General features: G+C 35.4%; 1 protein-coding gene and 1 long non-coding RNA gene across 6 annotated transcripts in view; one reads left to right on the top strand and one right to left on the bottom strand.

Moving 5' to 3' along the window:
* The window catches only part of Dym (dymeclin), a 369,043-nt gene that overhangs the window by 242,970 nt on the left and 107,825 nt on the right, over positions 1–18,248 (bottom strand). For all 5 annotated transcript variants that reach the window (XR_004514766.1, XM_033757360.1, XM_010621679.2 and 2 more), the window contains 2 exons: positions 15,166–15,291; positions 12,088–12,230 (listed from right to left, as the gene is read on the bottom strand). Coding sequence is in view for 4 of the 5 variants with exons in the window: in XM_033757360.1 (XP_033613251.1) it covers positions 12,088–12,230; positions 15,166–15,291 (269 nt within the window). In the remaining variant the exon portion in view is untranslated. The remainder of the gene's footprint in view (positions 1–12,087; positions 12,231–15,165; positions 15,292–18,248) is intronic.
* On the top strand, positions 4,868–14,552 carry LOC104860475. The gene is made up of 3 exons (XR_779703.1): positions 4,868–4,903; positions 13,356–13,455; positions 14,363–14,552. It is a non-coding gene; the product is annotated as an uncharacterized LOC104860475 (long non-coding RNA).

Below are 18,248 nucleotides of genomic sequence, written 5' to 3'. Positions count from 1 at the left end.
AATTCAAAGTCAACACTTACATCATCATTTTTTAGATACTGAAGCAATTAAATGCTTAAAAATATAGTAAAACACAAGGTCAAATGGGAAAGAATAAAAAGAAAAAGTGAATAAATGTTATAACTTATTTCTCCTCAGAATGTCAAACTTTCAACATATTTTGGTGACTACCTGAAGAACTAATACAGTCATGTGCCAGCAGCATATAACATTTCAGTCAATGGCAAACTATACAATGTAAGATTATGATAGAGCTTAAAAAAAAAAAAAAGCAGCATTGTGCCAGGTATGGTGGTATATATCTGTAATCCCAGCACTCTGGGAGGCTGAGGCAAGAGGATTGCAAGGTCTATCTTATCCTGTTCAACTCAGTAAAACCCTGTCTTAAAAAAATTTATAAAGGGCTGAGAATGTAGCTCAATGGAAAGGCCCTGGGTTCACTCCCCAGTACCTCCCCCAATAAGAACAACAAAAACCCTCCAATTGCCTGGTGATGTCATAACCTATAAGTACACTGCATTAGGGATTTGTTGTGATGCTTGTGAAAACAAACTTACTGCACTGCCAATCATGTAAGAGTAGAGTATGTTCAATTCCATATAACACACAATATTGGATAAGGATAACAAGTGGCTATGTTACTGGTTATGCATTTATGATATCATAGTTTTTATGACTGTTTTAGAATGCACTGCTTCCACTTAAAAGGTTTCCATAAACAGTATGCCATGTGACACTGACAGTAGCCTCATTTGTCTCATGTTTACTGTATCTCTTGATTGCACTATTTTCTCTTATGCTTAATTTAATCTTGTGTTGATTTGTTCACTATGGCTCTGGAAGAAATGGGCTACATTATATAAACACACCTATACATATATGATATAAGCTTAGGTATCTAGTAAGCAACACTATCTAAGTTTGTGTAAGGGCATTGTATGATGCTTTCATGATGAAAACTTAAGGACATACTTATGTCTCAACATATTCCCATTAGGCAACACACTGCTGACTGCAGGCCACATGTCTGTGGGTGTATGTTACACTATATATATAATACAATGTTATGTGTATATATATTATATATCATTATGTTACATAATATGCAAATATATAGTGTGTATACCAAATTTCTGGTGTTTTATGGTACAATTCCAGGTAAACTTGCAAATCATTGTAAGGTCATGTTTCTAAAACAAATATAATAAAAGTTATATTTTAAATACTAGGAAGTAATATCTATTACTACTAGTAGCTATTTACTGTGTGCATATGAGGTGCCAGTCTCCCATAATTTGCTCATCTGATCTCAGTAGACCTAGAGAGAAAGGTATAGTAGTCTTCACTTGTCCACAAAGGATACATTTCAAGACCACAAGAGAATGTTATCTTGTTTTTTTGGTACTGGGGATCGAACTCGGGTCCTTATGCTTACAAGGCAAGCAACAGAACCACTGAGCTAAGTCCTCAGCCCTGAGAATGTTATCTTATCACACAGTGTGGCTGTAATTCTTGCAGTTTGAAGTGTCAGGGCAAAACTAACACAAATTTCTTTTTTCTTTCTTCATAATTTAATAGATAGAAGATTAATTCATACCATAGATGTTAGGTGTCAGCACGTGATTTTTTTCTTTCCTTATTTAGAACTTTCATATTTTCACTTAGAGGAAGCAATATGTGGATTCTGTTTGGCTTGGCCAAACTGCCAACATTACTACTCATGCACTTTGGGGTCACCATTAAGTAAAGTAAGGGTTACTTAATTCAAGAACTGGGAAAGTCAACCTGATATCCAAATCAGCTACTAAATGAATAATGGAATGGGTAGCATATACAACATGGATATACTTGACACAGGGATGACTCCCATGCTGGGCAAGCCAAAGCAGAGTGGTGCGAGACTCCATCATGCTACTCAAAACCATGTGCAACTTAAAACTTATGAACTATTATTTCTGGAATTTTCAGAAATCAGTTGCAGCTGTTTGTAGGTAACAAAATTTAGAAAGCAAAACTGTAGATAAGGGGAGAGAGTACTATAATCGTCATTTTACCATGGGGAATTGTAGTCACTGAGAATAACAGCCCAACGACACAAAGTAAATGGCACATCTGGCCCTCAATTCTAGGTCTATTTTATGCCAACACCCAGAGTCTGATTATTTGCATATCAACCATAATATCAAATTAATATTATTTAGAACCTATTCCTTCAAAGGACAATGAAAATGGCAGTCCCCAGGGTTAAAAAAATTTCTTTCAATCACATACATTTTAGCCTACTTTTTAAAAAATGAACAAATTTCACTAGCATGGGTTGTGAATGATTTACTTTGACCACAATCTTCCTCATCAAAATTAAGTAGGAGTGTGGTTTAAAATAATGAATGGTAATAGTCCTTTGTCTGAGGAGCAGCTGGTAAAAATTATTTCCCACATTGTACGTTGTCTCTTAGTTCTGTTGATGGTTTCTTTTGCAGTGCAGAAGCTTTTTAATAAGATGAGATCCCAGTTATTGATTCTTTCTGCTAGTTCCCGTGCTACTGAGGATTTGTTCATAAAGTCTTTTTCTATGCCAATGTCTTCCAGAGTTCTGCCTAACTTATCTTCCAGCAAGTTTATTGTTTCTATTATAATATTTAGACCTTTAATCCACTTGGATTTTAATTTAGTGCATGGTGAAAGATAAGGGTCTAGTTTTAATCTTTGGCAGGTTGGGATCCAGTTTTTCCAACACCATTTATTAAAGAGGCATCTTTCCTCCACGGAGGATGGTCAGCTTCTTTGTCAAAGATGACGTAGCTGAGTACATCTGGAGTTGTTTTTGCGTCTTCCAGTCTGTTCCACTGATCCTCAGGCCTATTTCTTTGCCAGTACCATGCTGTTTTTATTACAGTGGCTTTGTAGTATAGTTTCAAATTGGGAATTGTTATACCCGCTACCATATCTCTGTTGCCTAGGATGGCTTTTCCTATTCTAGGTCTCTATGGTTCCAAATGAATGTTTAGATTCTTTTTTCTAGTTCTGTGAAATATAATGTTGGAATTTCAGTTGGCACTGCATTGAATCTGCATAGCAGTTTTGGTAGTATGGCCGTTTTCACCATGTTGATTCTTCCTACCCAGGAGCAGAGGATATCTTTCCATTTTCTTATATCCTCTTCAATCTCTTTTTTCAGAGTACTGTAGTTTTCAGTGTAGAGGTCTTTTGCTTCTTTTGTTAGATTAATTCCTAGATAACTTCTTTTTTTTGGATGCTATTGTGAAAGGAATTGTTTCCCTAATTTCTCTCTTAGTAAGTCTGTTATTTGTGTACAAGAAGAGTATTAATTTTGGGGTGCTGACCTTATATCCAGCTACTCTGAAAAAAGTGTCAATTAAGTCTAGAAGTCTTTTGGTGGAGTTTTTGGGGTCTTCAATGTAGAGTATTATATCGTCAGCAAATAATGACAGTTTAACTTCTTCCTTTCTATCTTTATTGCTTTACTTTCTTTATCTTGTCTAATTACTATTATCTAGAATATATAAAGAACTCAAAACAACCAGCCCCCCCAAATATAAAGACCCGATTCAAAAATGAGCATCTGAAATGAACAGACATTTCTCAGATAAAGAAGTAAAAGCAGCAAGTAAATATATGAAAAAATGTTCCACATCACTGGTCATTTGAGAGATGCAGATGAAAACAACCCTGAGATTCCACCTCACCCCGCAAAGAATGGCTGCTATCAAGAAATCAAACAATAACAAATGTTGGCGGGGTTGTGGGGAGAAAGGAACCCGTCTCCATTGCTGGTGGGAGTGCAGACTGGTGCAACCACTATGGAAATCAATATGGAGATACCTCAAAAAGCTGGGACTAGAGGTTCCATTTGACCCAGCCATCCCTCTGCTGGGTATCTTTCCAAAAGAATTAAAAGAATCATATCACAGAGATATATGCGCACCTATGTTTATAGCAGCACAGTTTATAATAGCTAAAACTTGGAAACAGCCCATTTGCCCATCCGTTGGAAACTGGATAAAGAAGATGTGGTTTTTCTATAAAATGGAATATTACTCAAACATGAAGAATGAGAAATTAGATTCATTCATAGGAAAATGGATACATATTGAGGAAATACTACTAAGTGAAACATATAAATCACACATGTAAATACCGAATAGTTTCTCTGCTGTGAAAAACTATAATAGTACATAAGATCCTAATGACATAACTGACAATGTGAAATAGGAAGAAAAGGGCTAAAGGTGTAGGGAAAGTGGAAAGGGTAGGGGAATGGTAATAAGAGAAAATGGAAAGAAAGTGTTTGTAAATGGGGAGGGAAGGAGGGGGTGAAGGGAGGGCAGGGAAAAGAAGGAAAAAATGAGAACCAAGACCTGTCATGTAACGGTACAAGATACCAATAATGAATGTAACTGTACTGTATATCTGAAATGTACCAATAAACTCAATGAGGAAAAAAATAATAATAAAATAACGAATGGCTGGAGCCAAACAGCACCTTAGGTATTACCACCCAAAAAGGACCAGTGGCCTTACAAATTGACCATTTCAGGGAACAGAATTCCAGCATAATCTACTTCATACTTCGTACTATCATTTGAATAGTCTGTACTCCAAACTCATGCAGGAGGTTATGTGTTAATGAAATTAAGAGGACAGAAAATTCAACTATGGTGTTCAAAGGTAAAACCTTTGGAGATTGATTAGTAAACGATGTCATTAGAGTGAAGTCCCCATTCTTAAATCTTGGTGTCTTTATAAGAGAAGGAAACACCAGAAGAGATAGAGACTCTGTCTATTGCCTCATAATGCCTCATGGCTTAGCCAGCAAGAAACCCATCACCAGAGGTCAAACCAATGAGGCCCACTGAACCTTACACATTGAACCTCCAGAACTGTAAGCCAAAATAAATCTTCTTTCTTATAAAGTAATCTGCTTCAGGTATTTAATTATAGTAATGAAAAACTGACTAGTATATCTGGCTATGGAATGGATTTTTGTGTCATCTCCAAAACTTGTATGCTGAAGTTCTCTCAATGTGATTAATATATGGGACCTTTAGGAGATAATTAAGTTTAGCTGAGGTCATGAAAGTAGGTAGGATAAGTGCCCAATTAATAAAAGGAAGAGAAACCAGACCTTCCTCTGTACCACATGGAGACACAACAAGAAGATGATCATCTGAAAACTAGGAAGAAGGTCAGAACCAAGAAACAAATATGCTGGCAACTCGATCTTAGACTTTCTAGCTTTAGAACTGTTAGAAACAAGTATTAGCTACTCAGGTTGCCCAGTCTATAGTATTTTGTTACAGCCACCCAAGCTAAGACAATAACTTACAAGTATACATCCTACCCCATCTTATAACAACTCATGGAAACAAAGGTCATTGGCCATTTGCTTTATGAAACATTTTAATAGGATAGGATGTGCTTGTAGATTAAAGTTAGAATTATGAAATGTCTTGTTAGTTATAACTAAAAGTACCAATACTAATGATATCTTTGTTTAGCTGAACATTTGAAATATTTATAATAATTCAGGTAAGACCAACATCAAACCTTTTCTATTAAAATATGTGGCTGGATAATTTTATAAACAAACTGTCCAAAAGCAAATACAATAACCTCTCAGATAAATTAGTACATAAGAAATGGTACATTTGTTGTCAAAGCAAGTTCATTTAGGAAGCAAAGAGAAATCTCTTGTGGAAATATCTATTTTCCTTTCCAACTGTCATTGGCCAAATTTTGCACCACACAAAATGATGGAGAAAAAAGCAAAACCATTGCAGGCATATTTAATTTAGTCAGTTTTTCAAAACATTTTTTACATAAATCTTAAAATTTAAGCAGACCAAAAGGATACAAAGTTCTTAATTTTTAAAACTGTCCTACTACATAAATGTGTCCAGGTTTTCCTGATCACTAGCTATCATTTATTTTTTATTTCAACTAAAAAGCACCAATAGAGCTTCAATGAAGACAAGAAAGGTTATTTATATGGGAAATGTAGTATATAGTCATAGAAGTGATTTTAAATACAATATTGATTTATTTTTCCTAAGAACCCTTTATAAAAGGCCTTATATTTATCAATATTATAAATCAGGAAAGAGATTTTTAAAGTTTAAAAATCTAAGGGCACGCTGTGCTAAGGTCACACTGAATTCTGAGATCCATCTCAGATCTTCTGATTCTGATTACCAATCTCTGAAATCCACTCATTCACCAGAACTTGCAGGAATGGGAGATGAGCAAAAGCAACTGAAGGTCGATTAGGATTTAATCCAGAGTGGAGTTACTGGGGGAAGTGGGACCTGAATTGAACTCACAGGAGGTTTGCCCAGCACTCCCTGCCACCAGGGGGACTGCTAGCTTCAGTTTCATGAATATTCTTGCAAGTTAAGTCCTAAATGTCAGGAAAAACTATAGGAATCCTCATCAACTCTAAAGCTTGCTGCCACGAAAACCCAGATCACTGCCCTCACAGAAAAATTTTTACACAGGTTTCTAGGAAATGAAATATATTCTTTGTGCAACAATCACAAAATCCCTAACTACAGTCACTTCGCTATTTTAGATTTAACATCTATAGAACACTCAGTTCCCTGTGTAGAAATTAGAATATGTCAGTACAATGCCAAAGGCACAGCCATGCATAAAGCAGAAAATCCCAAAGTATTTTTTAATAATGATCTAGAATTGAAAACAATATTAAATATTGTTAAATGAATTTATGGACCACACCCATAACTCACAAAATCAAACCTCACTGAAAGTTTTGTGTACCTTTATGCATAAAACTTGAAAGTTAGGACGTAAAAGCTATAGACAGGGAAAAGATTCAGATTCTAAAATTAACAATGAATTTATCAATAATTGCATACTAGCTCCCAAAAGAATTGATGTGCAATTTAGTCTAATTAAAATACACATACTCATTTGCACACACATTTGTTTGTTTGTTTTTGGTACCAGGGATCTAACTCAGGACCTTGTGATTGAGAGGCAGTTGGAGGAACCACCAAGCTAAATCCCTGGCCCCACACATGCATTTATACATGCATGCATGCATGTACACACACACACACACACACACACACACACGAAGTGTCCAGAACTTGGAAGGTCAGAGTTCCAGCCTATTTATTCCATACTGGAGTACTGTACTCACTGTCAGACTTAAAGACTGAAAGCAAGAAAGCAATAAAAACAAAAATAGAGAACATATATCGGAAAGAGGTCAGTCAAACCCATTACACTGCTTCAAAAAATAATACAGTAACTAACAGAATTGGCTCAACCACCTGTCTTGACAGCCCCAAAAGAAGACATCCAAGCCCTGGAGGAGTTGCACTACATTAATGGTGTTGAGAAATAGTATCAGGATCATCCAGAACACTTCTTGAAAATTTGTATTAATGGGCCCTACCACATAACTGATGTATATTAGAAATTCCAAGGTCTAACTACAATACACATATATTTCTTAAAAACATGCTAGGTGGTTCTAGAACTTTATGATTCATTAAAAATCCAATTAAAACTCATCTAACAGAGGCCAGTGATTTAGCTCAATGGTACCACTGCCTGCCTCATAAGCTCAAGATCCTGAGTTCGATCCCCAGTATCACAAAAAAACAAAACAAAACAAAAAAACCTCATCTGACATACCACATTAAAACTGTAGCACTCATTCCTAAATAGCAAAGTAATATATCAATTAATCTTTTCTATTTTTCCAGCATATGAGAGGCATATCTAAACTAAAATACTACAGAGGAATGAAATAATTTTTCCTGTCCTATACAATTATGGATACAAATCTATCTGCATGCATTATAGATGCTACAAAAGAAAGTAATATATTAGTGCATAGCTCATCCTAAGTAGTTTCAATGAAAGAAACACACTTTTGACACATTTGAAAAGCTTTAAAAAAAAAATCTATGTAAGTTAATTTTCATTACTCTCAATAACAAAAAAAGCCAGGGATTTAGCTCAGTGGTGCTGCTGCCTGCATCGCAAGTGCAAGGTCCCTAGTTTAATAGCCCCGTCCCCCCAAAAAACAGTAAAAAACTTAAATCCCTAAATCCCTGGCCCAATAATTCCTCCAATGTTGATCACTTTCTGACTGAACACCATTCCAGCACTCACTGCATAATGTAGCACTGACAACAGAAGAAAGGCTTGTACTGCAACATGGAGCTTTAGTCTGAGACAGACAAACTGATAGGAAAAACGGTTAACAAATAAACCTAACTCTAAAAATTCAACTTAAGTGCAACACAAATGTTATTATACTTAACAAAAGCAATTTTAAAATACAGAAGAGAAATCTCCATTTCATTTTACAGAAGGTAAAAACAAATCCCTCCCTCATTTGCTTTTAAGGATAACTGAAAGATAAACTTACTGAAGTTGCTAAATGTATTATGTTGCATAAAGAAGCATCCCTTTTAGGGATGCTTTTAGGAAATACATATACTGAAGTATTTAAAAGATAGGGAGATAACTTATATTCTAGTGGTTTAAAAAATGTGTGTCTGTGTCTAGAGAGAGAGATGGGCAGAGATAATGACAAAATAAATGGATAAAATGTTAAACAATCTTGATAGAGGTACAGACAGCTTTTTCAATATTTTGTTTTCAGAATGTGTCTTCATGTGTAAACTTATTTACAAAAGATCAAAAAATAGCAAAATGCTGATCATTCTGGAAGATAGGTTGTGTAGGTAAATAGTTATTGTACTATTCTCTCTACTGTATATCTTTAATATTTTGCATACTAAAACATGAAAAAAATAGACTAGATAAAAACATGTATGCAAAGCACTAGTACACTACATGGAAAACAGAGGTGTTAATAAATACTAGGCCTGGTTATTACAACTGAGTTCTGTCATTACAACTGAGTATCTGTTGAGTGTATGTAAGTATTAGCTTTTAGTATTTAATTACATACAAGTATTTTCTGACAGTCCAGAGCTAAGATGCTCCATCTGACAACTAAGAGAATATCCACACAAGACAGAGACCACATTACCAACTCACGTGGTCACAATATTGAAAGGAAAAACAGCAAAGGCTTAGAAGTCAAGAAAACTAAGCTCAACTATGAACATCAGCTATTTTCTCTGTGATAGTAAATAAAATAATAAAACAACAGGAATATTTATCTTTCATACTTAAAAAGCAGAAATATCTATTTCATATAGATGAGATCACTGTTAGAATGGAGTGAGATGCTCAAAAAGTTCCTTTGTAAACATGGAAATGTTATATAAATGCTAGCTCTCATTTTAGCCTCTGTAGTACCAATGTGGGAAGAATGAAGCATGTGTATAAGTAAATAAATATAATACAGAGTCAAGTTGTAAGTGCCACAGTAAAAGATCACATCTAGCTAGGAGGACAAAGGAAGTCTTTGTGGAGAAGGCCATACTCAAGATGGACCTTAAAGGATGGGTGGGCAGAAAATCCAAAGTCAGCAAGAAGCAAAACTAAGACCCATGAAAAGGCATGAAGTAATACACTCTTCACTAGTCTGGGAAACAGTAGAATAACCAGAAATGCATCTGTAATAGTAAGTGAAAAGAAAGTGGAGAAGGCCATGTCTAACTCAAGAGGCTCCAGGTATGTGCCTCACTACTCATTCAGACCTGAGTTCTAGAGTAAAAATTCTTCTCCCCTTGACCGGTGCCAACAAAGCTGTACTATCCAAGACTGAATTTTTAAAATGAAGCACTCTATTTCAAAGGAAATAATTTTGTAAAAACATACAATACACACACTGCTATGAAAGGAAACACTTTCTATATACAGGAAAAATCCCATCACAGCAAAAATGAATATAATCCAAGAGTTTATAATTTACATTTGGCTTTAAAATATATATTTTAGTCAAGGAGAAACTTACAAATCATATTTTTGAAAGCCAAAATTAAAGTAAGAAAAAAATTTTAACTAACAACTAAAAAGAAAAAAAATCACCAAAAGTGATCACACAACCTAAGTCATATTTTGTTAATTTGATTGACTTTACTGGAATGTGGCTTAATTACACGCCTATGATCTTCTTTACATTTTATTTTGCCCACATACATAGCTACATACTTGAGAATGTCCTTTGGGTGTTTTTATAATCATTTGAATCACATGTTGTTAACTAGTGAATCCATAATCACTCCATCCTGATTTATGCTTTCACAGGAATAAAGCTTTAGGAAAAGAATGACACAAAATGTCTGACTATAGCAGTTATGGCAAACCTTTTAGAGCTTTCAATGACAACAGCCTGCCAGCTCCAGCACATGTGCCAGAGGCTCGACCACCACTGGGCTAAAGCATGCTGAAAACAAAAAATCTATTTTAATGTCCTTAAATGAATATTAAATGTTAAACTAGTTAAAAAATAGAACATAAAAAATCTGAAAGTTATCCATCTCATCCCCAACCTCACTTAATAGACAAAGAAACTGAAAGGAAAATTAAGTCAGCTCCTTATGATATGCTAAGTACATCCTCATAAACAGCCCTGAAATATTAAAATTCAAGTTTTCTGGTACTCAGAAGACAAATGACACCACACAATACTGCAGTTCCCTTCTGATACAATACATAACTGGGGGGAAATAACTGCAAAGAAATCTCTTTACTTTTTTTTAATTGCCAAGTATTACCATTGTTTTGAAGAAAGAAATTAACTTACCTCCCCTCAAGATTCTGCCTACATTAAAGTATTAAAATATTACTAAAATATAAAATATTAGAAAATGTTCAGCTTTTAAGTATTTATACCTCATTAATAATCAAGAGAAAGAAAGAAAGAAAGGAAGGAAGGAAAACAAAAGAAAGAATAATAAAAACAAAACACTAACATAATTAAATCTTCCATGGGACCCAAAAAGCCATCCGCATGCTACCTCTGGAGGTCACAGATGAACTGCACACAGCTTGCCCACTTGATAATGCACTGTATGGCAGTAATTTGAAGAACTAATGCAGGTACGGTATCTAAGCGGGCTGCCACCACCACAGATAAGGATTTACGTGACTACAAATGTATTTAAATTCATAATGTTAAAAGAAATCAAGAAAGGCAAATCTAGGTTCATTAATCTGTTCCTTAAATCAGCTAAACAAGCCTACCATGTTTTAAGGAGAAGTTACCAAGCCTCATTATCTAATACACTGCCACATGATACTGCTTTTTTCTATCACACTGATGCTTCTATGGGAGCACGAAGAGCACACCCCAGCCTTACTCCACTGTGGAAACCAGCTCCATCTGGACCCTGCACTATTGAGTATGGAGAGAATATACTGCTGGCTTATTAAGAGTATAGCACCTGTGCAGACTTCATCACTGCCCAAACGTCACTCTAGTTTCTGTTTCTCTCAGAATAAAGGGAAAGTTCAGCTTACATAACCACCTATGAGCATGCCCTCCCAGGCTGACAAAGGGGAGGAGGACTCTGCACAGTACTTGGGCGTCTTCAGGTCTGACCCCGTGAAGCAGAAATGGGGCTTACATAGTAAGAAGGAAAGAAAGGGCTTTCTCAGCTATCACATTTGCTCCCAATCAGACAAAATTCAAGTTTGCACTACTTCAGAGTTCATTATAAAATTTCCAAATGTGCTGATTTGTCACTGAACAAATAAATACTGAGTATAATAGAAAAACTACCCTAAATTAGCCATATAAAATCCTAACTGATAAAGCCTCTGAAATAGAAAGGTTTCCTCTTATAACATAAGCAATAAAAAACTTCCAAAGGCTTAATTTTATTTATACTATATACCTAGAATGCATGTGCATATTTATATATGAAACATCCTCATTGAAAAATGCTGTTCTGTAGACAACCTTTTCAGTATCTGCATATGTTTAACATAAATCACTGCACAAAAAAGAATGATTAATATTTTAATTACTTTCAGTATATCATATTTAGCCAGCTGCACAGACCCAATATAAGTGTTAAATGACAGCAGCTAAGTGAACAGAATTTCTTATGCCTAATTAGACAAAATGTATATACATCTAAGAAGTGAAAAAAATCTGACAGAACTTACTTGCTACTCCTGATGCCAGACCATAGAGCAGTCCTCCTCCATCCGACTGCTGAGGGAAAACATGGGATCCTGGAGGTGGTGGCTTTTCTTGTCTGATAAAGTTATACAATAAGGTTTTCACAAGTTTGCTGGTGTATGGAAGACTACACAAAAGAAAAAAAAATCAAACTCATTTTATGGGAGTCACCTAATTCTGCACAATACAGAAATAATTCTGCCATCAATACTGACTCAGATCTAGCAGTGTCACATAACAGGCAAGACCATGGGAATTGAGATCCATTTTGAGGCTTATTTCTAGGTTTGCCTCATATCACAGCAGAAGACACTGGTCAAATCTTTGAAACTCTAGACCAGCAGTAAACTTATTTGCAATTTATATAATGTTGTGAGATACTATTAAATTTAGTGCATAATACAGTACCTGGCACTTGAAGATAGTAATGTAGAATCAGAAAGAAAAAAGAATTTAAAAATAATAAGAATATACTTAAGTATGAAATTGTTCAATTTATTCAATTATTCAATTGATGATAAAATATTTCCTCAAATCTAAAGTAAAATTTTAACAGATTCTTGAATGTATTATTGAATTTTTAAAAATACAGCTTTAAGATAAACCACAAAAGTCAGTAAAAGAACATATTACAGTCTAAATATCTGACACCATAGTGATACTATGAAAACCTAATGTCTTAGAAAATAAGAACACTACTCTTTTCTAGGTCTGAAAAAGCAACTTCAACACTTCTGGCATTAGAAGGAACGAAGTTCATAGTCTTGTTTTAACAAAGGCCTTAAAATGCCAACTACTACCTTAAACTAGGGTCACTGAGTATCACTGTCAGAGAAAGGTTTAGATGCAAATCTTCCATCTCCAATGCCAAGGCTCTTTCCCTCTAGGCAGTAATCATCAAATATGTTCTATAATGGTTTAATATGGCTCACCTTCTCTGCAATTTGTGGAGTTTAGTCCTCATTATGAGATATTAGAAGGGTAGAAACAATCTGACTCTAGTGTTTAGAAATAAGGCTTTAGGGAATGATTAGGATTAGATAAGGATATCAGGGTAGAGTCCTCATAATGGAATCCTGGTGGCTTTAAAAGAAAAGAGAGAAACCAGAGGAGGCACACACATGCTCTCTGTCTCTTGCTATGTGATACCCTGTGATGTCTCAAAACTACCAGCAAGAAACTCATTACCAGATGTGGTCCCTCAACCTTGGACCCCAGAACTGTAAGGCAAAATTATGTCTTTTCTTTATAGCTGACCCCATCTGTGCTATTGTGGTATTAGCAACAGAACACTGAGACATGTTCCAGAGAACTCTACAGGATGCTGTGAATGCGTCTCAGGTATAATCAAGGTAGGAAGAAGAATATGAAGAAGACAAAACTCCTTTCCCACATGATAATTTTAATCAATGCTATTTTAAAGTTTTGTGAAGTATATGTCAATAGGTTGTAATATGTGTACATGAAGTAGATCAAAATATGTAGTGAATTTAAAATTTTTTATTGCACTAAACATATTGCCATTAATCCTCCCTCAGAATACTCCCCCTCACTTTAAACACACTTATTCTATCATTTGTACCACTTTCTGCACCAGTTCTGGAAGTCCTCTTTTGTGTCTTTGTGAGGTGTGATTAATACAGTAAATGCTGCTGTTGCATGCCATTCAACAGAAAGCCAGGCTTGTTAAAACATTACAACATGTCCTCGTCTACTTTATTCACTGTATCTGGCATTGTATGACTGTTAGCTCTTCCCCAAAGTCAAAATAACCACACACACAAAAAAAAATCAACGATTTGAATCAATTCAGGACATTGAGACAGCCATGACAATACAACAAAGGACACTCACATAAGAGGACTTCCATCACTGTTTCAGAAAGCGTCAAAAGTAATGGGATACAGGCTGGGGATTTAGTTCAGTGATTCCACTGCTTGCCTTGAAAGCACAAGGTACGGAGTTCAATCCCCAGTACCCAAAAACAAAAAACAGCAACAAGAACAATGGGATATTTCAATGATGAATGTAATCGTACTGTATATCTAAAATGTACCAATAAAAATATTTTTAAAATAAGAATAATGGGATAAGCGTTTTGCAGTGAGGGGGAATATTTTAAGGGGGATTAGTGGCAATGTGCTTTTTACTATAATACATTTTTAAAAATTTAAATATTCACTGTATTTAACTTTTATCTATTCATAATATTTATCTATCTCATATCTAATGTTTATCTACTCTCATCCCCACCTCTAGGAGGCTCCACCTCCTGGCTCAGGACAACGGCCCAAGCCTAACAAAAGACCAGTACACAGTTAGCACACAATAAATATTTGCTGGCTCAGTGAAAGTAGGAAGAATCAGTTGGCACAGTTCAAATACATAATCACAAATCATGGATTACTCTACAATCAGACTTCACATCCTCAGGCACTATATCCACAAACCCAACCAATTGAAAATAAAAAATATCCAGGAAATTAAAAAACCTGCATTTGTACTGAGTAGGTACAGACTTTTTTCCTATCATCTCCCAAACAATGTAGTATTTCAGTTACACATTTACATTGTATTAGCTATTATATGTAATCTGGAGATGATTTAATATATCAAAGAGGATACATGCAGATTATATACATTTTCTATAAAGGACAGAGCTCTGAAGATCTGGATAGCTTTGCAGGGCCCTGAAACCAGTCCCATTTAGATACAAAGAACATCTGTAGTTCAAAAGTACTGGAGAAGGGGTAGAAACAGTTTGAATAGACAAATATGACTTGATCACTACTTAAAGAATAAAGGTGAAGGAAGAAAAATATGATTTCAAAGTTTCAATTCTACAAAGCAGTCTCTAGAAAAAGTAACTGAACCATGGGACAGAAAGGATTAGGAGGATGTATAGTTTTGACAAGAAACAGAATTTAATCCCTCATGTGTTGGGTGTGAAGTAATGACCAGAGGAAGTGTCTGGTTGAGATATGAGACAACACTCTGGTGAGATGACAATAGAAATACAGATTATACAATAAAACATTAACAAATGTAAAATAAAAACATACCATGGACCTCGCATCAAATACTTGTGACTGATGCTCTGTCGCAAAACTTCTTTGTGGAAGAGTTGGCAGGAAAGGAAAACAACCATTGTTGATATAGCCTCCAATGATATTTCATATGTAATATCTCTGAAGAAATGGAGAGAAAACAGAATAAAGACCACTATGAAAGATTTAAGATACTCCTCTTTTCTAAACAAACTGTGTAATAAAAATTCAAATCTACATATTCAATAATTTCGTATTATTTAAAAAACTATTATGTTTAATATAAGAATTATGCAAGCATAAATAGATCTTTTGCCAGTCGTTGGCTCTTACATTGGAATCCAATATCCCATTATTTTCTTTTCTACCTACTTATTGAAGCGCATGTCTCTTAGTGTACATGGAAAGTTACCAGCAATTTTTGCCTTGAAGAGCCACTCTATAGACTTCTATGTTCACCTCTGTTTAATACAGAACAACCACATAGACTGAAGAAAAGTCAATGTAAGGAAGGAAACATTCCCTTTTGGAGTTGATAATCTCTCTATACTCAGAATAATGGTGTGCCTACAATCTTTTGCCTCTAGTGTGTATTTTTTCAGTCAATTTTGCATATTCACCAAATTAGTAACAGTAAACAAGTTATTCCAATCTTATTAAGTATATATATTTTTAGAAACTTAGCCCAGTCCATAATACTGATCCCACAAAGTGGGAGATGCACTGTGAAAAGGAAAAGGTTGTGTTCAGAGCTAGTTCCTAGGAGATGGAAGGGACTCACATTACCACAAATCATCCCATTGTGTCCAGGTGTACAAGGACCTTTTATGGTAAGGAACAGAGAAGAGAGGTAACACAATGAGACAACAGACATTTCCAGGCTTTCTTCATCCTTTCTGGCCATCTGTTGCTCCCTCCCTCTCCTGAGAAAAGCGGGTAATTGTTATATCCTTGGCCTGAAGAAGTTCAAAGGAGCTGACCAGTCTGGACAACTGTGTAACTTGGTAAGACCCGTCTCAAATTAAAAAATAAAGGACTGGGAATGTAACTCAGTGTTAAGGCCCTTCATTCAACCTCCAGTACAGGAAAAAAAGGGTGAGGGGGTGGCAAAATATTTTACAAATCTGAAACACCCATAGATAGTACAAAGAGAAGTACTTACTGCCTAAGTAAATAGAGGATCATTAAGGTAATTAAAGATGACTTGACCTTAGAGCTGAACAAGCTTAAATTGTACCAGCTACTTTAAGGAGTTATCAGGTATAGAAATATGTTTCAAAACAAAGTATACAAAAATGCAATACAAAAGGCCCCTAAACATGTCACCTGGAAGCCAGTTCCTAACAGCTTAAGGAACCAGCAAGTCTCCTTGGTTCTCTGTAACTTCAATGTTAGAATTCTGACATGACACAGGCAGCTGTACAGAGTATAGGCAGTTTACTGTAAAATGAGATAAATTTTCAAGTAATAGAAAACATACACCTTCAAGCCTAAAGGTGAGCAGGCACCAAAATGACAGTTGTGCCAAATTAAGGCTCAGGTTACATTAAAAGAATAATTGGATCTTTAAGGAATATTACTTCCTTCCTCTGAGGTCACTGTTTTATTAGAAGAAAAATGGAGCTGTTCTGACTACTGTCAGAGGCAGAATACTCCTGTTTACTCTGTAGGTGAAATATTTCTACTTAGCCTGATTGGAGACCTTGAGGCTTTTTCCAAACCCCCACCCCTGGTCTGCACTTTGTGCAGGTCCTTATCAGCATGTTCAGAGAAGGCTATGCTTTCTTGTGCTATAGCTTAAAACCATAAGCTTGTTTGGATTTTATCTATAGATAATGATTAAGAAAAATGAAGGAAAAAGAAAAAGACAATCATGTTCTTTTCTTCTTATGCAGCCCCCAGGTGCCTAATGTCTTTCTGCCTAACATGACTATTTTGTCACAAATAAATCTCAGCTCCATTCAGCAATTTGAATTTTACTGTTATAAATATTAACTGAATAAAAAATGATTCTTAGCTGGGTCTAGGGGTTCACACCTATAATCCCAGCACTCAGGAGGCTGAGGCAAGAGAATGGCTGCAAATTTGAGGCCAGCTTGGGCTACCGAGTAAGTCCGAGACCAGCCTGGATTGCTTTGCAAAACTCTGCTCACAAAAGGTAATAAGGGGAAAAAAAAATATGAGAAAATGAAAAAACAGAAATAAAATGTTTGTAAATAGGGAGGAGAAGAGGTGGTGAAGGGAGGGCAGGGACAAGGGGAAAAAATGAGATCCAAAACCTGTTATGTAAAGGTGCAAGATCCCAATAATGAATGTAACTGTACCTAAAATGTACGAATAAACTCAATAAAAATAAAAATCCTAAAAAAAATTAATTAAAAAAAAAAAAAAAACTAGTCGGGCGTGGTGGTGCACTCCTGTAACCCCAGCACTCGGGAGGCTGAGGCAGGAGGATTGCTGTGAGTTCGAGGGCTGCACAGTGAGTTCCAGGTCAGTCTCAACTACATAGTGAAACCCTGTCTCAAAAACAAAACAAAACAAAAAAAAAACCCAAATAACACAATTTATTCAGCAGTTCAAAAATATTAAACTGCAGTACTTTACAAATTAATATCTTACTCATATCATAGATCTAGAAACACATTTTTTTTTAAACTAAAAGCTATGACTATTAAGTACTAGGCCTAACAAGTTTGGAAAGTGTGTATTTAGAACACAATGGTTGTTCTCCTCACAATTAATTGGACTAAATAAAATCACAGCTTCACAATCAGAGCAAACAAAGAAACAAAAAACCAAACAAGAAAAGTGTAAACTCTTGGATTATCCTCTCTGAACATGGAATTCTGAAAATGTAAAAGTGAAGAGTATTGAGTTGGATGTTGGGAGGCAGAGAAAGCTGACAGCACACAACAATGCTGAATCATCATGACATTAGGTTTCTCACCAAGCTAAAACTATTCCCCAAGACTTCTAAATGGAACTAAGAAAGCCTCCCTGTGTGCTTCTAAAAGGCCCAGGGATACAAATCTATCAAATGTTTATCACACTGTACTTCAGCTTATGTATCATTTCAATGAATATTTATAAAGAATGAA

This window comes from Fukomys damarensis, unplaced genomic scaffold, assembly GCF_012274545.1.
Source record: "Fukomys damarensis isolate Sample0158 unplaced genomic scaffold, DMR_v1.0_HiC HiC_scaffold_30, whole genome shotgun sequence".
NCBI classification, from domain to species: domain Eukaryota; kingdom Metazoa; phylum Chordata; class Mammalia; order Rodentia; family Bathyergidae; genus Fukomys; species Fukomys damarensis.
Note: the sequence above shows the minus strand (reverse complement) of the source record. Positions and strands in the feature narration are given on the sequence as shown.